Genomic DNA, 27,163 nt, shown 5'->3' on the forward strand with positions numbered 1-27,163 from the left:
CTGAACATACTTCAGAACAATCCCTATTCATTGCACACATGGTAAACAAAGGGGTACGCTGGCTCTTTAACTGGTCACAGAAGCACTTATTTGTGTTTCAGTGAAACCAGATAAGATGCCTCATGTTTTAACCAATAGCTGAATCTCAAAACTGATAAATGAAAAGTGCTTTACTAAAATAATAACACACAGAAAGCAGCAGGAACAAATATTTGAACGTGCTTCATATATAGTAGATTACCTTTGGCTTCCTTTTCAAAATAAATGTTTATTTCTACAATCAGAAAGGGGAAAAGTGGGAGGAAATTACAATGACAAATGCAGGTTGGATAGAAATAAGAAATAAATATAGACCAAAAAACTCATGATTCATACATCACATGAAATGTCTCTTGAAACAGTCCTTTACTTTGCAAGTGTCCCATTGTCAGCTTGAAAAAAGCTTTATCAGTAATCAGATAGTGCAACATCATGTCTAGCAGACAATTATTGAGGTCCTCGGTGGATTTTGTTTCATTCAACAACTTCTACTAACTCTTTGCTGTTGATGATTCTTGTAGTCAAAACAAAGGAGACAATAACATTCTTGCAGAAGCAAGGTCCACTGATGCCCTCATGATCATGAAAAGACCACAGTGGCTTTCAAGCAGATTTATTCAAGTCTATGTTCCATTATTTTGAAAAATGTGTGTTTTCTATCAGTCATCCCAACATTTCTGAGAAATGCAACAACAAAGGCAGCTGTAGAAAAAAATTAGAGGAAAAAAGTAAATATTTGCATGTATGTGATGTCTATAATTGCTGTATACACAAAATACATTCACTTTTTTAAACTTAATGCCTCTCCTAAAGACATTACCATGAAAAACCAGCAGAGATTTCTTTACTTATTATATCCGTATATAAGTATATGTATTGCAATGTTGATTTTGCTCAGAAAATTTCACCCAACTGCTATCTGTGCCAGAGCAAATGGGAAACAACTTTAAAGCAGAAAAAGATCATTCCCACCCTCCACTGACGTTCAGGGCTTAATCGTCAGATATGGAGGTAGAAACATAGATTTTTCTCGGGTGCCTTGAACAGGGCCTGATCAAGATATTTTAACCTGCGTGATCGATGAGACGACAGATATCCACAGCCTTTGCGATATTGGGCGCCCGATGAGCTGCCATACAAGCACCGAATATCATACGAAACGAGGTTTCATACAATAATATCGGTGCATGTATGGCTGGCTTTAAATGTCCATGAGGCCAGTCCTTGGTTGACAATGTTATATATAAATACTGATACTTGTAGCCTTGTTTTTTTTTCTCACTTGCTAAAAAGGCATCCAACCCTATCATAAAACTGTAACTGATTCTGCCATTCCAGCCTCTTGGAGATATTTCCACAATTTCACTGCTCTCATTCTAAAAGCATTTTGACCTTAAGATAAACCATGTTGCAGCCCCTATAAAGGAACACTAGAAGTGGAAAAGAGAAGAGGTAGTAAGGCCTTGGATACCGTACCTTTGCTAGTATCAACCATTTCCCCAAGTACCTTTCTTGATATGTAGAGTGCAATGAAGCATGATGGTATAAATTGATTATTTTTATGAGAAATAATAGGGCAAAATGTTATTATCTGAGGCCAGTCATAAATGTCTGACCTAGCACACTAGCTAGATGAATTACTAAGAAAATAACCGTACATTCTATATTAAAGAGCCAGATGCTCTTTGTATTTTATCTAATGGAAATAATAAAGGGACAATATATATCTATGTATCGTTGTAATACGTAAAGTGTAAAAATGCATTATTAAGTTCAATAACACACATGCCATAGGCTATTCTGCACAGGAATTGGCACTTTTCTGCATTTTTGTATTTTTTTTTTTTAAGTGATCTCCAGTAGCAAAAATAATCTAGAAAAATGAAGGGAAATTTGTTTGGATCTTCTAGCAAAACGTCTTGAGCAAAGCTTCTCTTAAACCAGGCAATGCTGAGAAGAATACCTACCTAGGGGGCTACATAATACCCCCCCCTGCAAAAAGATCTTTTGAGGGGCACAGAAGGCATATTTACCCTAAACGAGAACTCCCCCCCCCCCCCCGTGCTACCCACCTGTCTGCCTCCTCTGCTCCCTGCTCTCATGAAGGAACAGCTGGGGGGGGGGGGTGTTGCTACACAAATATTGATAAAGCAAACTCCCCTGCTCTATAGTTACACCACTGAAATAATAATAATGAAAACCATTTCTAAATCTATAACTGGCCAATATAGAAGAATAATGCCATACTCCTAGTTCTGAACATTTCCTTTAGACAAACACAACTGGGAAATGATGCAAAAGGGGTTGTTTAATAAGTGTATTAATTCGCTATTAGTTTTTTTTGTATAGCTTTGCTGATTAGATAAATACATTCCTTTAATTTTTATATTCTCACTATGTATTGTAATAAAAAAATGGTAAACGGTGACAGGGGACACAGCACAGTATTGTTTGACATTTTGCAATCTTTTTCTTAAGTAGTTATTCCTGGTTATTATAAAATGATTGTCTTTATAATGTCAATATCAATTTTCTAGTGGCACTATATAAGATAATATTGATAAAGTCAGTAATTAAAAGCATGTCAATATTTTTTATATACCAGCAAGCAAGTTGAACATTTTCTTACAAAAATAAGCTGACTTAACTTTCAAATAACCGAGTTTGTGATTGTCAGCCTCTCGCTCACTCTGGCACCAATTGTGTGTTTGTGAAGATAAGCATGTTGGTGTTCATTTGGTAGGGCATGGTCAGAAAAGAGCAAATAGCGTGATGTTACATATCTTAAGCTAATGTAAATTTCTCATGTAGCTGCTGATAAAAAAATAACCTTGAATGCTTGACTTTCCAAATTGGACAGAATGAATGAGAAAATAGTAAATGGCTATACTGGTTATATTTTCTGCAGGTAAGTGACCTGGTAATTTTCAAAAAAAAATTACCCCTAGGTAAGGCCTGGCTACGGTACTGTATTTGTACTGGATATATCTAAAATACAAATGAAATAAATATTTAAAATTATTCATTTTAAATTACTCTTAACTAGTGATGAGCAAATTTTTTGCGCCAGGCTTGGATTCCCGTTGAATTTCCTAGTTTCGCCACTGGCAGATTTTTTCATGAAACAGATGCAAAATTTCACCACAGAAAAAGGTTTCAAAAATGAGCGCATCTTTTTTTGACGCCCACACCAATTTTTTTAAGGTGCGAGACAATTTTGTTTGACGCACAACATTTTTCGCGTTTCACAAACTTTCCGCCATCTCATGAATTTTTCAGCGGAGCGAAATGGGACAGATTTGCTCATCGCTACTCTTAACTCTAGTATTAATGCAAATCTCTGTTTTCTATAGCCCAGGATGACAAGATAAGCCCAATATGGCCCACCTGACCAACTAAAGTAAGGATCTGGCAGCACTGCCAAAGTATAGGACCTTTGTGTGTAAAATATTCAGCTCAATCAGCCTGTGTGTGTTTCTGTTATAGATACTATAACCTAGGGGTAATACTTACAGTCTTACAGTGTCCATATATGAATGATTCCCTCTCACCTCCTCTTACAGCACCTGCAAATAGTAACAAAACTGTTTTTTAGAATGCGTACATTAATTTAGGTGTGTGTGCTTGTTTGTGTGCTTGTTTGTAACTATATGTGTATGCACATTTGTGTATTGGAAGTTAGGATAAAAAAATGACTAGAACCTTCAGTTTCAGATACTATAAAATGTAAATAAAAAGACCACAGGGCCCAGACAAGGCAATGGTGTTTTTAGCTTCCTTTTTGCCTGGTAGAGGTTTAACCTGCATTTGTGGATGCAGTTCCAAACTGTGTTCAGAAATGTTTTTGAAAATGATGGTGATTTCTACTACAGAATCATGGCAGTGCCATCTGGTGGCAGGGCCGCTGCTGGCCAAATGGGTGCCCTAAGCAGAAATTTACTTTGGTGCCCCCTCCCCCAAATATTACCGAGGTAAAAATAAAATAAAAAAAAAACACCTACTATAGGGGCCAAAATAGAACCAATTGCCCCCCATAAACAGTACCCCCCACACAAAGTGCCCACAATTGCCTCATACACAGTACCCCCCATAGACAATAGACCCCACACACAGTGCCCCATAGAAAGTACCCCCAATTGCCCCCATAAACAGTGCCCCAATTGCCTCCATAAACAGTACCCTCCTCCATAGACAGTAGCCCCCACACACAGTGCCCCCAATTGCCTCATACACAGTACCCCCCATAGACAGTAGCCCCCATACACAGTGCCCCCAATTGCCCCCATAGAAAGTACCCCCAATTGCCCCCATAAACAGTGCCCCCAATTGCCCCCATAAACAGTACCCTCCTCCATAGAAAGTAGCCCCCACACAAAGTGCCCCCAATTGCCTCATACACAGTACCCCCCATAGACAGTAGCCCCCATACACAGTGCCCCCAATTGCCCCCATAGAAAGTACCCCCAATTGCCCCCATAAACAGTGCCCCCAATTGCCCCCATAAACAGTACCCCCATAGACAGTAGCCCCCACACAAAGTGCCCCCAATTGCCTCATACACAGTACCCCCCATAGACAGTAGCCCCCACACACAGTGCCCCCATACAAAGTACCCCCAATTGCCCCCATAAACAGTGCCCCCAAAAACAGTACCCCCAATTGCCTCATACACAGTACCCCCCATAGACAGTAGCCAGCCCGCACAGTGCCCCCAATTGCCCCCACAGAAAGTACCCCCAACAGACCAGTGATCGTCGGCGGCTCCTTCTCTCTTATGCGCAACAGGCACTACTATAAGGTTGCGCCTCGTCGCTGACGTGTGACGTCATACGCACGGGCGCAACTTTATAAAAGGGCCTGTTGCCGCGGCATAAGAGAGAAGGAGGCGCTGGCGCTGGCGAAGACTAGGTATGTCGTTGCGCAGAGTGCGCACTCTGCGTAGGGAGCGGCGGTACTGTCTGGGTGCCCCCCTGAGAGTTGGTGCCCTACGCAGAGTGCGTACTCTGCGTATAGGGAGCGGCGGTACAGTCTGGGGGCTTGAAGATCATTGCCATCAAATATTGGGTTTCAGCCATGTCCCTTGCACTCTTTTAATATTATGTACTGTAGAAAATAAAATCTCCAAATTATTTGCAATTTTACATTGAGGAACATTATGAATTTTTTCATAATGTTTTTCACTCTATTGTTCTTTTTAACTCTTCAGTGACTTTGCATATTTGCATATACAATTTTCTTCTTTGCAAGCTCATTTGCTAATATATTGATGACTTCTGACAACCCCTTAGCTTACCTTCCCAACAGCAGCCAGGGTGCACTGAGCATGTGTGGTGTCACTGACGCTCATAAAAATCAAGGTAAGCACTACTCAGTCTGCTTGCCTTTAGGGTAATAGCACACAGGGACATCCCAATTAAATCTGAAATGCTCTTTCACTGGCAATAAAGTTAACTCCTGTGGGCGATCTATCTCTCCATGTGCCATTACCCTTACCCTAAGCCATGAAGAATAAACATGATGGGTAAAATAGTTTCGGTTTAATCCAGTATCATTATGCATTAGGATCAAGACTGTATTTTGAATGAGATAAAAGAAGTAGTTAATTCAGATTTGCTTTTAGTGTAACACAGATCTAATTTCAGTTACCTTTTGATAAAATGGTAACCCCTTTACATTAATTGCATGTCTGTGTTATTTCATTCTCTACATGACAAAAGCAAGTGGGTGCTAAACTGTTTTATTAATGTTACAGGCCAAAAGTAGTAGAAACAATACAGTCTGGAAAATTGAGGCAAGCATAAAATGATAGCAAGGTGAAACCTGAACCCATAGTACATGCTTTATACTGTATATCATATTGTCCACAATTAGTAGATATAGATGTAACTGATATAGATGCAGTAATACACATACCGTGCTGCTGAGTAAGAAAGAAATATTATAAACCACACAAAGGCAACTGATCCTGGTAAAACTATATTCATATAATTCCTTGAAGGTGTAAAACCTGAAATAAAGGGGACATGTGAAAGATTAATGCATAGTTTCTTATATATTTAGACATAAAAGTCCACAAATACAAAGAGAACATGACAAGTTTAAACATAAGTAGAGGGTGGGTAACTGAATGTACTACATTTATACTGCTTCTGCCTGTTGTAAAAGTCATGGTTAGACAGAGTCAGATTGGGTTTGGCGGGACACCGGGAAAAAAAGGTTGGGCCCCACCAAAACTGTCCTGATGTGCGGGAGTAAAAGCCAGAGCTCAGACCTTGCTAATGTGACCTAACAATTATGTGTCCTCTTGTTTTATTTGTGTGCACTGAAAATCGTATGATCCCAGGGGGCGGCCATTGGTACTTAAAATGGCAATTGTCTATTCAGAATTACTCAATGGCACATACTACCAGAAAAGTATATTTTTATGAAAGCGGTTTATTTCGATGACACAAGATTTTACATATGGACTGTTTGGGGATATCGTTTTCCTTTACAAATGATCTTTTGATGCTCAGAAAAAGACACAGTGAATCTGAAGACCAGGGATTCCTTACATCTATAATAGAAAGGGTGTCTCCTAGAAAACCTTACGATCCAGTCTCTGGATTTCTCTGCCTCCTTAAAAGTAATGTGGCTTTTTATAGGAACAAAAACTTCAAATCATGGTGTTTCTTTCAAACTTTAATGAAAAATCAAATTATAATGAAACTTAAGCACTGCATAAGGCAATGCTATGTAAAGCAGAATCAAAGTTGGATCTATAGTATGAGGGGCCCAAAGGTGGCCATACACGGGCCGATTCCAGCTGCCGATATCGGTCCCTTAGACCCATTCGTCAGCTTATTGGCCCGTGTATGGACCTTAAATTGGCCAGATCTTGATTGGGCAGGTTTAAAAATTAGATCAGGGACCACATTGGCATGTTGATGCAGTCCCTGAATCTACTGACACCTATACCCGTTGTTCTAATTCCATTGTTTGGCCCCAGGGCCAAATGACCGAATTAGCCCGATATCTCCCACACATAGGTGGGGATATCGGGAGGAGATCCTCTCGGATCTTACCGTGTATGGCCACCTTAAGTGTAAGTCAAGTTAGCAGAGCACCACAATTGGCAGAAAGCTACTATATGAAACACTTCATCTGATCTGATCCAGATTCAGCATTTGGCATAAAATGGTTTACAAAATATTCTTTTATGTATCTGAAGAGTCATCCGAGAATTAGATATGCTCAGCAAAATCAACAACCATTATCCACTTAATTTTACTGCAAAGCCGCCCTGGGATGCAACTGTAATTGTATCTCCTCGGTCAGCATGATCACTTTATTGACTGAATAATGCATGATAGTTTGATTGAATTTGAACCCTGCAGGCATTTCTGGCAACAACAAAGTACCGTCATTGCTTGTTTACATGTTCAAATATTAACAAGCTTTGAAAGTATGTGGAACTATGATTCCAATGTAAACATCTGGGAATAAAGGAGAGGGGAGCATCCAATAGGAATTCCACAGCATTCACAAACTACATGTAGTCATCACCTTTATCAGAATCTACACATTGTACTGAATTATGATGATTAAATATGGTCATCAGGCAGATTATCAGGGTGATACAGAGGGTACAACAGCACAGAGCCCTGAAATGAAGTAAGAAGTGGGGGGTGGAATGTTCTTCATGTTCTTTCAGAAGACAATTCCTGCTTATAGAGAATGAAATATCTGTTATTGGTTGCTTTTTGGTATTGGTATAAACCCACTGATTGTACTGCAATGCAGAATATATTGGAGCATTATAAATACATAATAATAATAGTGTATGTCCTTATAGTTCCAGTTTTCCTGCTCTCACCTTAAAAATTAATTTGTTTATCTTATTTTAAGAATAAATATTTTTATGTTTATAATGGCCTGTTAAAACATATTATAGAATAACCTTACATAAACTGATGACATGACTGCGTGCTCGCACATCAGCACTTGAGGGCCTATTTACTAACCATCAGATTTTTTATTTTCTCGATTCAGATTTTAGCATTAAAGTTGAAGAAAAAAAGTCACTATTTCTTGGAAATTTACTATGTATCCAAATGGCTAAAAATCCAATTAGGGGTTTCAGATTTTGATGCTGATTTTTTGTGCAAAAATTTGTAAAGTAGAGTTTTTGCAGAGACAATTCGTAGCAATTGCAGTTTTTCTTGCACTGACTTCATTCAGATTTTTTTAGTAAATGGCAGACCTTTAAAGAAAATGAGTTTAGTCGAATTCTAAAATAAAAAAAAATGGAAATTATAGAGTTTTAGTACATCTACCCCTAAGGGTTGGTTTCCATTCTGTAAAGATATAATAAATATGAAACTATGATGTAAACCCCAGTCAAAATGTAGCATGTTAAAACCGTAGTACCATAAGAAACTTGTTATAATAAAATGATTTTGAAGTCTGCTCTACTCCAAAATATGCTTAGTGTATAAAGAGGCTTTGTAAATCCGCTCTGAGTTCAGTAGTTTACACAAGCAATTTTACTGCACAGTTAACACTTCAGTAGAAAATATATTGTTTTATTGACTTGGGGTTTTGAGAGCAGTTTAAGTTTGATATTATGCTTTATTGTCAGTCTTGGATCTTTTCCAAACACTTGCCTATAATTCTCCTTAGATCTTTTTTTCTATTAGTGGCAGTCTTTTAACCTTACACAGAAGGATAATTGATTGAGCAGGGATCTAAAGTAGAATGGGACATATTTATCAAAGAATGATGAGTTTTCACAGCTCTGTTCACTTGTATGGGGTATTTATTAAAGAGTGAAAACAAAGCAGACCGTAATTTTACCCTTTGATAACTATGGGCCTAAAATACCATATAAGTAAAAAGAGAGTTTGCCAGCACCTATGGTGAATTGCAGGAAATTTTCTTTTCCCAGTACTTTAAATTTAAAATTGGAGAACAATAAATAGAAATAGAATTTAAGGCATTGCTGTGCCATTACTCATATCCTACAGAATTTATTTATGGTTGCAACCTATAGTTACAGCTAGATGGGCAAGTGCTTATAAACATTGCTATCAACATCAGATTGGCCCCTGTGTGGCACAGCCTTATGGATATTATGCTACTGTAGATGTAGACACCAAATATATTTTAACTGTTATTCACACATAAATCCTCCGCACAGGATAAAGTCATATAGTGCTCACCTTTAATTTCTGCTACAAGGATACACTCTGGTACCTGCATGTAAAAGGGAATAAAGAACAAATGAGGGTTTGCATGCCATAATAAGCAAAAACAGCTTGATCTGTCAAAACATAAGCACAGTGTCAGAATTCCTGTAATCTACTGCACATGCATCGGCCCAGGGGTTTGAAGAAATAAGATGCTTGCTCTGTGGAGCTTGAACCTCAGGGCCGGTGCAGTTTTCTGCTAACAGGAGCACCAGCCTGGGGTATCAGGTAAGTGAATACATTCACACTAAATGACTGTGACTTTCCTCCTCTTTGAAGTACATAAAAGGGATCATTTACATCTGCAAGTGCATTGAGAGTAGTGCAAATTTGAACACAAAAACATTTTTACCCATAAAGGAGTCTTAGTGAAACTAACTGGCAATGCAAGAAGTGCATTTTGAAGCTTTAATAAATGCTGTTAATAAGTGCAACATTCACATACACTTTAACAAACTTCACTTGCAGCTACATTTTAAAGTGATACTGCATTGGGCAAACACTTTTATGACAAAATTATAAATGCACACAAAAGACAGTTGCAATAAAAAGGGTTGCATTATCTCTTTAATGAGTTGCAACAGATTACAGTTCCCAAATCTACTGCAAAATGAGTAAAATAGAGACTTGTCTCTAACTAAAGTCCAGGGCACTTTCTAACCTTATGACACAGGCAAATGATAATTGCCCCAAAACCCTACCCAGGATTGTTCCTCCCTTTGCATTACACTTTAATGAACTTGCAGCCAACCATAATGAACAATTTCCAGCCTCCTGCTTCTCTCCCTGCCAATATATAGTTACTAAAAACAGAATCCTGTTATTGCCTCAGTCTTTCAGCCATACCTGGTTGTGTTTTTTTTTCTTTCTTTTCATCTTTAACTATTTTCAGAAATAAGTCTTAGCTTAGCTAATTTCACATGAGTCAGTTTCTCCTGAAACTGGGTGTGCCACTTCCCATTGACTTTAAGAGAAAATGCCTGACAGAATGTTCAGGCTTTTTGATCCAGAAAATGTACATAAGACCATTTTCAGTCAAATACCTGTACCTGTTGTGTCAGGCAATTGCTATTGCAGTCAGTGGCAAGTAGTAATGACAGTTTTTTTGTGCTTCACCTCTTGTAAGCCTTAGCAATGTATTTAGAGTGCTACCCTCAACACATGTCCCATTGGCTAGTAGAAGTGAGTTAACATTTAGCAGGGGGACATAAACTAGGACTTAGTTCACCCTACAAAAACAAAAAGGGGGTTTGCATAAGATGTGGGGGTTCTGTAACAGCGGGACACTAATGAAAAGCTTTTCAGGTTTAATGAAAAGCCTAAACAGTGGTGTTATAGTCAGTGTGCTATCAGCATAAATGTGGTAGAAGATAAGGGGCTTTAAGACAGTACCTTAGGGTATACAACAAAAAGATGAAGGGGGAAAAAAAAGCTTGGAGATAATAAGAATACCAAGATAAAGCAGAGCTAGCGATACCAAACATTTGGTTCATCACACTATCCACTATTACTATCCACTGTAGCCTTGCAGCATTTGTAATATTAAATTTAACATGTTCATCACTTAGTTACTGCATGTGTGCTTCCTGTTGACCAACCCTATGTTACTCTCAACCGTATTCCCCTGCCAGCAACAGATGATGCAGTTCCACAACAGCAAGATATAAGCATATCTCTCATATTGAAAGCTGCAAGAAGAGCTCTTGAGAACGGCACAAAGGAAATATCCAGTTCTTATATGACAGACTTAACTTCCTGAATAGTTATTGTTATGTTCCCAGTAGTGTATGACACCCAACCTTTAGGTAGCAGAAAAAATAAATTCGGCAGCACAAATAAAATAAAATCACATGGGCAAGTGAGGTCATTGTTACATGACCAGGCTACTGTATAATTTGGCACCAATCTCAGATTGCATTATCACTTAGTATCATAAGGAAGTCACATACAGTACCAGGAACATTTTAGTTCTCTAGTTCCACTTGATCACAAGAGCAATAGATGGGGTAAGCTTTACTATGTATTTTGGTTTAGAGGAAAAGGAGAAAAATGGCACAGTAAAAAAGGGGGTGACAATGGGACTCACTGAACAGTGGGGGATTGTTCAAAAATATTTTCTATTCTAGATAAAATGACCATAATCACATTTAATAATGCAATCCAAATATAGAGGAGAGCACCATAAAGCAGAATTCTGCTAAAATGCTATTTATTTCAGACCAAAATACACAACATGTTTCGGGCAATGTGACGCCCTTTATCAAGTGCCCTTTATCACTTGATAAAGGGCATCACATTGCCCGAAACATGTTGTGTATTTTGGTCTGAAATAAATAGCATTTTAGCAGAATTCTGCTTTATGGTGCTCTCCTCTATATTTGGATTGTATTGAATGGCTCGGCGGTGTGCCTTGCGAGGATTGATGCATCAAGCCTGATCTAAGGGCTGTGCGGTTGAATTCCTATTTGTTCACATTTAATAATGCGTTTTGGTTGAGTAAATGATTTTACATGAAAACCTAAAAACAGATATTCAGCTACGTTCTGAAGTTTAAAAAATCAAGTAAAATTGGCCATTCTATAGAAAAACAATATTAAAAAAAAAGCAAATAGCACTCTCAGAATATAAACAATGGAACACAAACTTCATCAATGAAACAATCTGTTTATAAAAGCTAAAACATGCTTCTGTGTTGGCAGATTTACATGAGGATTTCTATACTGGGGGACTTGCTTCTTTGCCATAACAATAGTAGCTAATAGCAACCAAAAAGGGCTTTGAAAAACAGTCAGGGCATATGTGATAACTATCTTTAGACTGATCATAGCTCCTTAAAGGTGTAGGTCACCTTTAAGATAACTTTTAGAATGCTCTAAACCAGTACTATCCAACTTCTGTGGTACCAAAGGCCAGACTTTTTTTGGCCTACATGGCAGAGGGCAGGACCACTCCCATTTTTTAAACTGCACCCACTTCAAATCACACCCATGTTATCACAAGATCTTTTCAGACCATACCCACATTAATGGTGGTAGCGCAGCAAAAACCAAAATGGTTGGTGCTCACTGTTAGGATATCACCCTTCATTCATATGTTAAAGAATTATTTTATGTCTTAAGCCACACCCTTAAATCCGTATGCCTCCTCCTCCCCTGCAGATAGCACAGCAACCCCAGCACATTATTACACACCTTAGGGGCCATATAATGACTGTCCAAATGCAACAAAACTCCCAGAGCAAATCCCTGCCAGGTTCACCTCCCACAGGCAGCATAGGGCAGGCAGAGTATGGCACACACAGGCAGCATAGGGCAGGCAGAGTACTGCCTGTGTGTGCCATACTCTCCCTGCCCTATCTTGCTTGTGTGTGCCATACTCTCCCTGCCCTACCCTGTCTGTGTGTACCATACTCTGCCTGCCCTATGCTGCCTGTGTGTGCCACACTCTACCTGCCCTACCCTGCTTGTGTGTGCCATACTCAGCCTGCTCTACCCTGCCTGTGTGTGTCTTACACTGCCTGCCCTATGCTGCCTGTGTGTGCCATACACGCAGGTAACAAAGGGTAGGCAGTGCATACAGTGACACAATGTTGGCACTGCTCCTACAGTCTGTATTAGGTGTGACCAGGTGAACAATGTGGGTGATTACAGTCTGAGCCTGAGGTGTGAACAATGCAAGGATTAAAAGGTGTGAACAGTACAGGGGATTATGTGTTTAAACAAGACAGGGATTTCAGCCTGAATCTGAGGTGTGAACAATGCAGGGGACCAGTTGATCTCAGTACTGATATAATTTAAAGCTTACACAAAGGGAAGCAGTCACAGCAGCCAAACAGGTGGGGGGGGCCACATTGAGGGGGGTCGCAGGCCAGATGCGGCCCACGGGCAGCCAGTTGGGACATCACTTCTCTAAACAACTATTACTCTGTGAGGCAACATTTGTATTGTTACTGCTACTTTTTATTGCTTATCTTTCTATTCTAGACCTCACCTATTCATCTTGAAGTCTGTCTTTCCAACCACTGCATGGTAGCTAGGGTAAATTTGGACCTAGCAACCAGATAGCTGCTAAAACTCCATACTGAAAAGCTGCTGAACAATAGATTATATAATTTTAAAAAAAAAAGAATTAAGAAACTGTCTCAGAATATCTTGTCTACATTGTATTAAAATTTACCTTAAAGGCAAACTACCCCTTGAATGCAGTATGTTAGCAGAGATATCAGTTATCACATGTTACCATGTATCACATTAGATCAATAAAAAGTGTCATCAGTTAAAAGATGGTTCACATAAAGTGTACTGATCATTAGAAACACAAGATGGAAACCTTCAGCAAGCATCACATTTTCCATATGCTAGTGCTAGCCCAAAAGTAGTAGCTAATGAGAAACTGTTCTACACCAATGAGCTTCAATACAAGCACAGACGGATACTGTTCAGTGCATTTTCCATCTGTGGTTGAAAGCCTTTTTGGGTTAGCAGTAATGTACAGGGTGAGCCTCCATAGCCGTTATGCTCTTTTGTTAGTATAGGATGCCAGTATAGACACATTTGTTATTAAATCAGTTAAAACATAAGGCATTCCTATGCTGTGTTGACAGCTAAAAGCTGCAGCAAATTAGCATTTTAGTATTTTGGCCTGAACTTGTGCACTACAGACCTGCTTGGCATCCTTACACCTGAATGTTAAGCAAACTTTACCTTTCTGTGTCTTCGTGAAAAACAGTGAACCAAAACATTTACATGACCGGAAAACACTTCTGTGCCTTTATTTCTTCTGCAAACTTAAAAGCCCCATTTCCTAGGAGATTTAGTCTAACCATTAATCATTAAATTGTTAATAAGCCTAAAATGTTTACTGAAAGCAACTTTAACCATCAAGCTAGATGTGCTCAGGACAGGCAATATTAATGATAAAACACCATTAAGTAGAAGATTCAAAAGTAGATGATGCCAGCACCTTGCAAATTAGAAAGTTGGTATTTTTGCATTCTAGCATTAGAAAGTAATAATTGTTGCCAATGGCTTTACTGTAAATTACCAGTGCTGGCTCTATACCTTAACAATACTTAGTTTGTATCTGTAATTCGTTTACGGAAAGGCCATCTCCCATAGACTCCATTATAAGCAAATAATTCTAATTTTTAAAACTGATTTCCTTTTCTCTCTGATAATAAAACAGTACCTTGTACTTGATCCCAACTAAGATATAATTATTCCTTACTAGAGGCAAAACAATCCTATTGAAATGATTTCTTAGAAGATTTAGGGGCAGATTTACTAAAACTCCATAATTTCTCATTTTTGTTTATTTTCAAATTTGACTAAACTCGTGTTTCAAAATGTCTAATATTGACTAAGAAAAGTCGCATGGAAAAGTCGTTTTGAGAAAAGTTGCAAAAAACCCTGACTTTGTTGCTTAGTGTGTGCTTCACCTAAAGCAAACATATTTTCTTGTTATTTCTCTAATACTCAGGCATGAGTTCAACCCAGGGTTAGAGAGTAGGAGCGCTACCTTAAAGGAAAGCTATATCACCAAACAGTGCAAGCCTAAATAAATATGATATAAAAAGGCCATGTTTATTGCATTCAGTTAAGTTGCAGATGGGCAATTTAGTAGCATCTTTTCAATTTGTCGTAATTTTTTCAAATTGTTACTATTTTTTTACCTGGAATAGCAAAAACATACTGACTAGGAGGCTTAATTTTTTTTATTGTTTATATTTCCCTCTACTAATTATGTTACAAACTGTTTCCTGGTTGTTAAGGAAATTCAACCCTTGCAATGAAATATCTTTTAAAATTCCAAGTCTGACAGTTGCACAAAAAAAAATAACATTAATAATAAAAAAAAAACAGGAAGGAAGAAAGGAAGACCAACTGCAAACTGTCCTAGCATAACACTGTCTACATCATAAATAAAGTAAATTTTAGGGTAAACTACTATTTTACAATATAATTCTCTGCTGCAGAAACTTGGTTAGCTGCTGTATTTGTTTTTTTAATTTTTAGCAGACAGAAATATGTAATTATATTTTAGATTACTATGACCTATAATGATTATATGTAGAGATCCACCACCACAGTGACACAGGCCTGTCTACAGTTCAGTGACTAGTACTGCCAATGAGTTCTTCTGTTTGCCCAGCCTTTGCATTCACCTGTTTAGTCATAATATATAAATGTAGTGGGAGTTTCACACATTCATCCTTATTTTCTTAGCTCAGCACTAGGACATGGATAAAGAATGCCCCAAAAGTCAACATGTTTTGTAGATTCCATTAGTGAAAAAGCTGACAGGCGGGTGAAAGACAGCAAGAAAAGCAGGGGCTGCAAACACTGTCAAAAAGTTGCATTCCATATGAGACTGTGCAGGTTTAAAATAAATCTTACCTAGTGTAATAATGAGTCTTTCTCAGTCTCTGCCCTCCACACTCCCTGTACTTTGGAATTTAATTGATCTTACTCTTTTAATCAGAATTCTGCAAACAATTAACTGGTGTTGGGTGGCATCAGGTGTGCACTGGGATTCAAACAGCCTCCCACAGGCCTTATAAATAGTAACTAGGTCTATGGCATCTTACAACAGCCCCTTTGACATTTGCCAGCATCAGACTGGCTTTTTGGGCCTGGGTGGCAGGGATCCTAGGTAGGGTTGTAACCTGTCTGGTTTTGACCCAGACAGTCTGGTTTTCACTAGGGCTGTCCGGGTCAAAACTACCGTCTCTAAGATTGATGCGGCGATTGGGCAATCGCCGATTGCCGCGTCATAGCCCCCCTGAGTTCCTGGCAGGACAGGTGGCAATCATAATCCTAGGACACCTTGGAATGTCAATAAAAATGCAAATGCTGGAAAATGATGCATACATGCAAATTAAGAGACATAAATTACTGTTATCTGTCAGAAAATATTAAAGTCTAAGTTGCCCAGTTAGTTAAATGAAGAAATACGCATCCTTTTTTACAGCAACCCTATATCTGAAAAAGACTGGTAGGTAAAATCAACTGCAAAATATTATTGATCTTCAAATGGAATGATTAGTTAAATTCACATTCAACTTACCCGATCCCACCTACTGATGATTCTCAGGATGATGCAGTAATCTTTTTCTTGTGCTAAAGGGGCATTGTAGAACTCTCCGTAGTATTGCCTGTCCCCTAGTGAGAACTCTAGAACCTCAGGTATATCACTAGGTGAAAATTCTGCTGTGACGTATGCACGAGTCTTGGAAATATTGTGAAAGTACGGCACCGCTTCCAGAGAATCACAAGTAAAGGAACACAGGGGGCCAGAATGTTTCACAAATACCTGGTAGGAACTGAAAGTAAGAGTAAGAATCAAAAGTCGAGGCCCAGGAATTTAGAGGGCCTGTTAAGGTCCTTAAAGTGATACTGACACGAAAAAACAACTTTTTAAAATATGAATGTACATAAAAAGTTGCCTATAGGTCATGTTGATTATTTTTTGCTGATAGGTTTGCTTTTGTAAGTAATTGTTACTTGAAATCCCAAAAGCTGACTGTTTTGCCAGCCTGACTGTCCCTTCTCAGCCTGACAGTTACAGCTTCTAATGGTAACGGCCCCCTGCTGGACAAATATGGCAGCCCCCTCATAGAGGAACATGGGGGATCAGATAGAGAATGTAAAAGCTTGGACAAATACTTTTATGGCAAAATTATAAATAGCATGCAAAGGCAATGTTATGACAATGTTATAAAAAAAGGTTTAATTTCTGGTGTCAGTATCACCAGGCCCGGATTTGTGGAAAGGCCACAAAGGCCCAGGCCTAGGGTGGCACAAATTGGGGGGCGGCATGCCGCCCCGCCGCACCAAATTATTAAAGGTTTTTGTCGTATACGGAGCAATGGGACCTCTCCCCCAATGCGATTGAAGTGAGTGTGCGCATGCGCGGGCGGTGGTGCGTGCACCGGTCACGCATGCGCACGCGAGGGGGACGGCGACGGCCAGGGGGCGGCCTCGGGGCGCCCGGCTTATAAATCTGGCCCTGAGTATCACTTTAATAATGAGTAGTTTCAATATATATTGGTAGAATGGGTCAACTTACCAATGTTTTGAGGCACTAATTTGAATTTGCTGTGGGGTCCAGTAACATCTAGTTACTCCACTGGTTTGAAGCCCCTTGCATTGTGCCAGGTTGTGGCTCCAAATACAAGTGCTTGTTGTGAAATCCTGAGCATAACTACATGGAATGCATAGGTAATAGGGCTCATTTACAGGTAGGAAGTCAGGGTACAAAGTGTAAAAAATGGATACAGTCTGCTTTGCACCTTGCCTCCCTGCCTAAATGAATTGCTGCAGGTCTTTGCACTCTTTTTCAGAGTACAGAGACCAGCTGGCCCAATTCCGTCATTCAGCAGCATCATGTAAAGTGGTAAAGACGAGGTAAGCAGGAGACCCCTCTCGTACCCCCTACCCATGCCATAACTAGTAAGTTATGCAAACACTAAGGGGGAGATTTATCAAAGTTTGAGTTTGACCTTTTTCACGATTCAAGTTTTTAGCGCTAAAACTTAAAGCCTTATTTTCAATTCAAGATATTTGAGTTTTTCAAATTTTATACCTTATATATTTTTCTACCTTACATGTCTTCCCTTGGTCCATGTAAATGACCCCTTATATCTCTACATGGGGCCTGGAAACAGTGGGGGAACTGATGATACAGGAACACTAGTTACACTAGTCGGTTATATGATTTTTGCCTAGTTCTTAGTTTTGTACACAGGCCCAGATTTGTGTAAAGGTTACAAAGGCCCGGGCCTAGGCCACTTTCTGCAATAATAGTGAGGTGCACAAGGACTGTGCCAGGTTTAAAATCTCCTGTCCTGGTGGGTGTGTGATCACCGGCCTAGGGACACTTAATTTTGAAATACAGCTTTGTATGTACAGCAGATATGTCCAGTCAGGGAATTCAATGGTTACAATAGGCTTCAGTATGAACTACTACTAAGAGAAAAAAAAAGAACAGTATCTTACCTGAAGGGTGCATGTTGGTCAGTTTTCTGTATGCTTACTTTTGGCAGCTGACCATATTTTGAGACAAACTGCACCTTTGGAAGTGGAGTGTCTGCAAAAAAAAAAAAACTAAGCAATGCTGGAAACAATGACAATATAATTATGTTGGGTGCTTTATTATTACATAACCTTTAATTTATGGGTTCTTTGCGCAGCAGGGATAAAAGAACATTTTGGACACTGCTTAATATTTTACCAATTACTTTAAAATTATAGTATTGGGGATTTGGCATAGATTTTTGGTATTAACCATTGCAGTTCAGCTGGGCAGGTATCCTGTATACCATGTTCGTAACAACAGAGATGTTTATTAACATATGTTATCTCCACTGCCACAGGGACTGATATAAAAGATGTATAAGGTTCTAATAAATAAAGTATAATAAACTAGAGGCATAAATTCATAACCTTAGGTCCCCCAGCTAAAATTGGTTAGGCTCCATACATGATGTGCACATGCATAAATATATATACACAAGAGAAAAGTGCATAGCCAATTACAGGGGGATCACACTTGACACAAACTGTAGCATTTACTCTTTGCACTTTACACTTTGCTTTACATTATTCAAAATTGTATTCACCCATAGAAAATTGTTGCTTGTGCCTGTACTCAAAACATTCCTTTATAAACTATTACAATTCAGTCATATGATGTTCCATAATGTTTATGTCAGGTAGTACAGTGTCACTAACACACATGTTGGAACCACACAACCACTCCCTCGGCATATCAACCTCCCCCTGCCTGAATCCAGTTGATTTTTAATCATGCCCCCTATCTGCACAGGCCATGCCCCATCCTTCAGGAAGGTTAGAAATGCAAGTCACTAATGAAGAATAGGAAAGTTGACACCAGGTACTCTATTTTGATGTGTTGGGCTAATTGCTACTCCATTGTGCTCATGATACATTCTCAGCCATAAACCAGAATTGTGACAGAAGTGGGAGTTGACCCAGTATATCGGCTGGGATAGTAATAGTGAAGACCTAGAATACTACCCTAATACAGTATTAATGAAATGGTTAAGGGTAACATTTATCTTTAGAATAGCTTTAGGAATTCTGTACACAGTGATATTACAAGGTATTTGGAGTATTTAATGTTTTAATCCTCAACTTCTCCAGGCTGGAATTTAAACTAGTATCTGGTTGCTAGGGTCACAAAGATCATGATACGCAGTTACTATTGTATGTTCAACAAAGTGACCTTCAAACAGGGCGTTGCTTTCTATTAAACTTCTGAGTAGCTTTTCTGGTCAGATTAACACTGTACAGGTAGATTAACTGATAAACAGTATGGAAGTATGGGAACAAACAATAGTCTTCAATGAGAGGGGTTTTCTGCATGTTATCATGCTGTGTTGTTCTTTCATTATCAGGTTGTGAAAGTCATAGTAAAAGAATAAGGACATTATGACATTTCAAGGTGTAGGTACTGCAAGTTAATGGATATTAGCAATGCCAAGGAAAAGAAAGAATCAAAGGGCTTAAGATGGCCATGCATGATATTATCATACAAAACAAAGTTTTGTGCAATATTCAGTGGGTGTATGGTGAGAGACGAGGCAACCAGTATCGACAAAAGCCTTGGATATCAGTTGCCTTGTCAGTTGTACAGGATGGAAATTTCTTCCAGGCCATTTCAAGCTCCCAAACATTGGCAAAACCCTAATGCTGAATTGTCAGATAGAGGTAGAATTCTTTTGCTTCTACTTGCATACCTGACAATTCAGCTCCTGATGTTAGTAGAGAAAATGAATGAAAGATTGAACATACAGTAAATGTAATGTATAACCTTAAGCAATGAAGTTGTCCTAATTTAAGCTGGCCATACACATTACACTTATGATCTTTTCTGCGACCATTAGTTGCAAGAAAGGTCATTTGTACCCTCCATTGACGTTCAGGACTGACCTAAACGTAGCTTTTGCTTTTGTCCCGCCCAATTGACAAGACGCCCGTTATCCAAGGCTTTTGCCAGTATCGGTTGTCTCTGATCCACCATACACAAACCGAATATTGCATGAAACCTTGTTTCGTACGATAAAATCAATGTGTGTACGGTCAGCTTTAGAGCTACTACTGGTTGGGCTATGCACATGGGATGAGCACGCTGTACATGAAAATTACCTAAATAACACCCAAACACAAAGATGGTGAATGGCTGCAGTTTTATTAGAACAATTCAGTAACAAAAATAGACAGGAGCGTATATGAATGTAGCCAGGAGCCTGTATCAATTATGTGTAATTACACTGTTTAAACAACCTGCCCTCAGCTACAACAGTATTTTGGTTTATTTTTAACAGAAATGACTGTGTGGGAGTGTCTCTAGACCAGTTCAAAGTGAGTGTTACCCCTTTGGTTCACTTGCCAATCCACCTGGCCCAAACTGACCAAAGGATTGCCACTGTTATCGTGCTTCTATCCTGGTTTCTATTTTGAAGTCACAGTTTCAGCAAGCTTTTCATTTTTTAACTGTTTCCTACAAGCAAAACAAACATCTGACTGGTTGCTATTAGAAACTACACTTGTACAAGTAAGTACCTAGGTCTGTGAATCGGCCTAAGGGAGCGCATTGTGTATTAAATGTTGGCAGGTTTTATAGTTTAACAATTCTCTTACAAGCACAGAAACAAGTAGAAGCTGCAATCAGAGCTGTAATGATCTAGCAGGCTAGAAGCCAGCGGGAGGGCAGCTGGCACAAGTCTAACTCTGGCACAAGTTTAGCTTTGTAAAGCAGGAAAGTTCCAGCTATGCCCTTTTGGGGCCCCAGAATTTCTGCTCTGATATCAGATGGGAACTTACTTCAGAAATCAGACAAGGTATGAACGAGGTACAGGCAAGCATGAGACAAATGTCGATTAAAACAGTAAGGTGTGAAAATATACGCTAGATGCCTCATCTGACATAGCCTAAAGTTTTACCTTCATTAACAAAACTGTAATTACACATAAAACAAAACAAATCCCCCAGAAATGTGTTCAAACTTTACACCTGTCAAATTTTGTAAATTGGGAGTGGTATTTAGGGGGTGTGGTAACAAAGTGGACCTTGGCAAAAATTTTGCCACACATAGCGCAGAATTCCTTTTTGCTCCTCTTTACATTTTTTAAATGTTGGGAGGTATGCAGTACCTTCCTAGAGAGCATGAGCATCTTTTGACATCTACCGTGTACATCCCAATGTCCAAGACACTGGGTTTACCATCCTGGATGGTAAAGAAAAAGAACGCATGTAAATTAATTGGACAACAGTAGGGTATGTGTGGAGGGAGAAACTGTGCATATTTCTTTTCAAACTATTCTGAGAAATCTTCTTCTAAAGTAGAAGTTTCAAAAATGGACAGAAGTTATAGGAGAAGAGAAACAACTGGAAAAGAAAAACAAACTCCAGGCAGTGATTTCTCTAACAGATCAGTCAAGGGTCTGCCAAGGGAGGCCCAGAATAATAGGTGAATAACAATCAGGAGATCAGTATAGAAGGAAGACAGCCACTTGGAGCAGGGGAGGGGAAGTGACCTAGGTTAAAATAACTAGAGTTATAGGCCTGCCATCAAGAGCTACTTTAAAGGAACCAGAGGAAGGTGGGAGGCTTTGGCAAAGAATTGGTCAATAAAATTTCCAACAGCTCCGGTATCAAGAATGGCTTGACAGGAGAGAGATCTAGACATAAAAGAAATAGTGACAGACATTAGTGGGCTTTGATTTTCCCAACTGACCCAGGCATAAGTGTTTTCCTGTTGTTGTTGCTTGGGTTTGTGACAAACTTTGACAATATGACAGTGCTGCGTTAAGGAATCCCAGGTCACTTGTCCTTGGCCCATTGCACTCTAGCAGAGACATGATATTTTGCTTATTGGGTGATTTTTGGCAATGCCTTTATATACTGTAAATGCTGTTTTATTTTACCATGCTTTTTGTCTATGTGATTGATCAAATGTTTTTTGGGTTATTTGTTAGAATTTGAGCCTTTAAGCTAAATGTACTGTAGTGTAAGAACTACATTGAGAATCTTTCTGCCTGTTTTTGGAATAACTGCACAGCTCCATCTAGTGGGCAGTCATGCCAACTGATTAAAAACATTACATTTGACTAGAGCATGTTAAATTGTAATCCCTCACATGCAGAAACCTGTTTTCTGCCACATTTTCTACATATTTAGAATGTATGGTAAATGTAAATATTTTGTACATGTAAGGCTTTTGTATTTACTGTATTTAATTCTGAATTCCAGCAGAATGTTCTAGGAAGTGAGGGCATTAGGAGAGGATTGCAAAGTATAAATCAGTTTGAACCATATGACTTTACATTGCCCCCTTTTAAATAGAAGGAAAGACGGGAGCGAATGGGGGCGGCCTTGAGCCAATAATTGAAAAATGGCATGAAATACAGACTAAGTAAGCTACAATCTTTAAAACTATAATAGATCAGAAACACATGTGTCACAGATAACCTTTTTGAAGTAAAAAATAACAAAAGTGGTATGAAGGTGCTTTCAGAACATTTTAGTTCCTTTTCAAGCTGGCAACACATCTGTCCTGACATGTTCAGGCCCAGATTTGTGGAGAGGCCACAAAGGCCCGGGCCTAGAGCAGCATGCCGCCCCGCCGCAACTAAATTTTGCCCCAATATGGAGCAATGGGGACCTCTCCCCACTGCTCCGTATGGGAGTTTAAATGTTTGCGCTCGTGGCAGGGGGGTGGGTTCATGCGTTCACGCATGCGCGTTTGAGGAGGGGCAATCAAGGGGGCGGCCTCGGGGCGCCCGCGACACAAATCCAGCGCTGGCCATGTTTTTATTTATCTCTTAATATCTGCTAAAAATTTGTATTTTATATTTGGCCCAAAACCATGAGAAAGAGTAAAGTCTCATTGACTCAAGGTGGGGATAAAATGACACATCTCCATAAGGCTGGGTGGAGGGGCAAGATAACACAGCATATTTCCCAAAAGGCAAAGGGAAAATATGTGGCAGAACAAGTAATAAATAAACTCCTGATCACGATATCCAGCAGTGTATCATTTCTAGATGTACCCAGAGCAGAATAGCATACATGCAGCACAAACCTCTAAGCACAAAAGCACTATAGAGCAGGTGTAAACAAGTATATTCAACCAACTTTAATGCATACCCTCCAGCAATAATAACAAATCTCCCTCAGAAACCTGTAATCTTGTGTGTGCCATAAACCCCAGGGCTGAGAACCAATAAGTTTGAAAAATCTTCAAATGGATTTTTTATTGAGGATTTAATGGGGTAAATGGACTTACAACTCAGTATTTAGGGACTTGCATAACTGCCTAACACCCAGTGCAAAGTCAAGAAGCAGATCTGATTTTATTCTTTAGGAACCCACTGTACTTGTAATTAGGAAGAAAATTAAATAAGACCAGGGTACAGTATTGGAAGGGTTTATCTACTTCAAATTAATATATAGATATAGTGTCTCCTGGCAAGACAAACAGAAAGTGTAATGTCAGAAATGTGTGCAAATCGCTATGTATATTACTTACTATGCAGTGCTTTCTAACTAGCTTTGTAGCAGTGCTTGAATTGTTTGAATTGGGTTGCAAAAAGTGGTGGGATGCAACGTACACTGCACATGTACACATACACTGCATATAGTGTGGCATACCAAAAATAAGCCCTGCCCACAATTATAATCCACACCAATAATTATAAAAAGCATCGCCCATCAACACTTTAAAGTAAAGTCATTTTGCTGTTTCCATATGCAGAACAGGTTTATGCCCAATGTGCGTAGATTTATTAAAAGTTTGTGGCATGGGGATCCTAAAATGAAAATAATGCATATGAATTTTTTCATCTGGTAATTCAGCTTCTACAAAGAGAGCCTTCTACCTGGGTGTTATTTGATGTAACACAGAAAAACCCCAACATATTCTACATTACCCACATTATTGAATTTATAGCATCCTCTCACCACTCCCCAGTCTCCTCCCCAGACCACCTTTCTTTTCTGTTCTCTATATTCATTTTCCTATTTTCTTCTTCTCGCCTGCTCTCTATAACCCTCTCTGATGCCTTCAACTTCCTCATCCGTGTAACACTTCTCTATCTCTTCTCTACTTCTCTCCCAGCAGTCTTTTCTTCCCCTTTATCTGCTATATGCTTTTTCCTTGCACTCTTTTAACCTCTACTTTTTCCATTCATAACTATTTTCTACCATTTAATCCTGCTATTTAACCCACTCTTCTCTTTATTTACAATTTCTTCTTCCTCTGTTTTCAGTTTTATGTTTTCATTTCCTCCCTTTTCCTCTTTCGCCTAATTCAGTCTCTAATTCAGACATAACCCCCAGCTCTGCCATATTATAACTTATTACAGCCTCATATTAATATTACTAATACTACAGACTTGATTTGACTTTGGCTGAATCATTCTTTCTTATTTAAGTGCTGAAATGAAATGAAAAGCCTATCCAGCCTGTGCAATAGTCATTTAGTCACTTTGTAGGGAAACTTGTGAAACAGGAATTTTGAACATTGCAGTGTTGAAACTGCAGGTTTTCATAGTTTCATGAAGTTTCGGTCTAAGCACAACATTTTCTAAATATTTTGTGAGTGTTTCTGTAAAACAAGCAAAGTGGTTCACTCATCTCTACTTTGAAGGAAACAAATGCACAAAAGAGCAGGATTGGGGTTCATCCGAATCCAAGTGTCTGGCTTAACTGAATTTGAATCCTTAAAATCACCTGATTTTTAGTTACCTTAAAAAAGTAAAAACATTTTTAAGGGCACACTTCAATTTAACCCTTTCCATAGTCTAATTTTCATATGCAAATTAGGATTCAGTTCAGTATTTGGCTGAATCTTTCACAAAGGGTTCGGGGTTCAGTCAAACCCAAAAATAATGGATTTGATGCAAGACATGTGTCACGGACCTGTGAGGGATAAAGCATTCTAGTAAAGATGTATGGTGCAGGCTGCACTGATTTCTATGGAGAGATGCTGTGCAGTTAAGAATAAGAATAGGTTGAATAGATTGTTAATCAGTTCTGTAGTGTGTAGCTTTTCTAGAAGCTTGATTTTGAAAGCGCAAGGTTTATGGGCAATGCCAATAAAATGAGTACATATTTGGGGAGTGTAATATATTTCACTAACGGACAAAATTTTAGCTGTGTGACAAATTTTGTGTTTGCAAACCCTTTGCATGTCTTGCAACAGTAGGTTTGTGATTGTAACTTTTTTTTGTTTGCGTGAGTGCATAGTGTATGTAATAAAACTTCATAACTTCTTTTTGCATTTAGATTTACACCATCTTCAAGCAGGTATTAAACATTCGCAATGTAATAAATGTTTAGCGAACAGTATTACATTGCAAGCAGCGCTAAACATTTGCAAAATGCCATTTTACACACCTGTGATCTTTATTACAATCCCACCATAGTGTATACATGTCTGATTAGTATGCATTTTGGTTGCAAAAACCATTGCAATCTACAGGGTTAGCAATTGATTATGCTTTTATCCCCATTTTGCCTGCAATGAACTTCAAGAAGGCACAGCCCAGCACACTACTATACAGCGTGGGAATGCAGCTGTATCCATGTTTGCCTTAGGCATGTCCCAGTCCTGTCTGGTTAGTCCACAAGGCACTGTACCTGAAACACCTGCTTTTCATATTCTTCTGAATTTACAGACGTCAAAGTGCATTTACTTTACTGCTTAAACTAATTCAAAAAAGAAAAAGCTGCAGACCTTTGTAATATCATTCTCTTGTAGTTTGTATACTTACAATAGGAGCAAGTAAAACAAGTGGGCTAACTATATAGTACGAGTTCATATTATTACATTGCCTATAAGAGTTAAAATCCCAACCATGTCTGTCTGGTGCCATTTTTACACATTTGACATGAGAGTGATGTGTGTGTCCAATTTTTTCGGAGCATCTGTGCTAGAGCTATGCCCTGGCTTGGAGGTGGCGGTACCATCAGTGTTGCACTGTGTCAGTAGGTGCAACAGCACTCAGTTTGGAACAAGAGGCAGGCAGAAGGCAGCAGCTATGAGCACAATTATATGGAAGTGCAAGGAGCGCATATTGATGCACACACCTTTAATCAAAGGGGGTTTTGTTTGGGCAACTGACTAAAGTAAAGTTTCCACACCAACAACTGTTTGGTCTAGAATATTAAGTTGTTTCGGGTGGCAAACTGAACCAATCCAAATTTCAGTCGTATAACAGAGTTTCCACCTTTTTCTGTCAATAATACCAGCCTTCAGGTTGGGGGCAGATTGTGATGTCATTTTAGGTGCGGGGTATGATGTAAGGGGTGGATGAGTGGGGAAATTGGCGGGGTTATAGGTGGCGCAGAGGGTGACTGTCACTGGGCGTGTGCAGGTTCAGTAGCCAGACAGATCTTGAGTGGAAATTGTGCTTTATTTTTTATCACATGCAGAAAAAAAACAGTTTTTTCAATGGTGCAATACCAACTTGTACCAGCAGGGGGTCAAGCACACTCCTGGAGCTCTATAACTACCTTTTACAAAGGCTTAACACAGACTCCCAAAAGAAACCAGTCTGCAGCTTTTATAGCCTCCAAACTGCTCTATGCTGCCCCCGGTGGTCAGCATCTACTCTATAAATATTCATTCAGAGAGGCTGCCCACCCCTTTAGGAAGTGGCTTCTCTGAGAGCTCCAGGTAAGTGCTTTATTCAACTTTACTTTATACATGCAATTGCAATGTTATGTATAGAAACAAAGTAGTTTTATGCACTCACTTTTATATACACTTATGGTAAACCTAGCTTTCTATAAGCAGTAGTTTCAGCACGATTTAAAACATACTTCCAGCACAGCTGAGGCACATGTTCCAAACAAAGTAGGCCTCAGTTT

The 27,163-nt window shown here is 39.0% G+C and overlaps 1 protein-coding gene across 1 annotated transcript in view; it reads right to left on the minus strand.

Moving 5' to 3' along the window:
• Nucleotides 1–248: 248 nt before the first annotated feature.
• The window catches only part of susd1 (sushi domain containing 1), a 59,358-nt gene continuing 32,443 nt past the window's right edge, over nucleotides 249–27,163 (minus strand). The window contains exons 16-21 of the mRNA NM_203891.1: nucleotides 18,263–18,353; nucleotides 16,332–16,587; nucleotides 9,240–9,273; nucleotides 5,953–6,046; nucleotides 3,553–3,605; nucleotides 249–741 (exon numbers count right to left, since the gene is read on the minus strand). Coding sequence (NP_989222.1) covers nucleotides 3,587–3,605; nucleotides 5,953–6,046; nucleotides 9,240–9,273; nucleotides 16,332–16,587; nucleotides 18,263–18,353 — 494 coding nt within the window. The 3' untranslated portion in view covers nucleotides 249–741; nucleotides 3,553–3,586. The remainder of the gene's footprint in view (nucleotides 742–3,552; nucleotides 3,606–5,952; nucleotides 6,047–9,239; nucleotides 9,274–16,331; nucleotides 16,588–18,262; nucleotides 18,354–27,163) is intronic.

The sequence above is a fragment of the Xenopus tropicalis genome, chromosome 1 (genome assembly GCF_000004195.4).
Source record: "Xenopus tropicalis strain Nigerian chromosome 1, UCB_Xtro_10.0, whole genome shotgun sequence".
NCBI lineage: Eukaryota > Metazoa > Chordata > Amphibia > Anura > Pipidae > Xenopus > Xenopus tropicalis.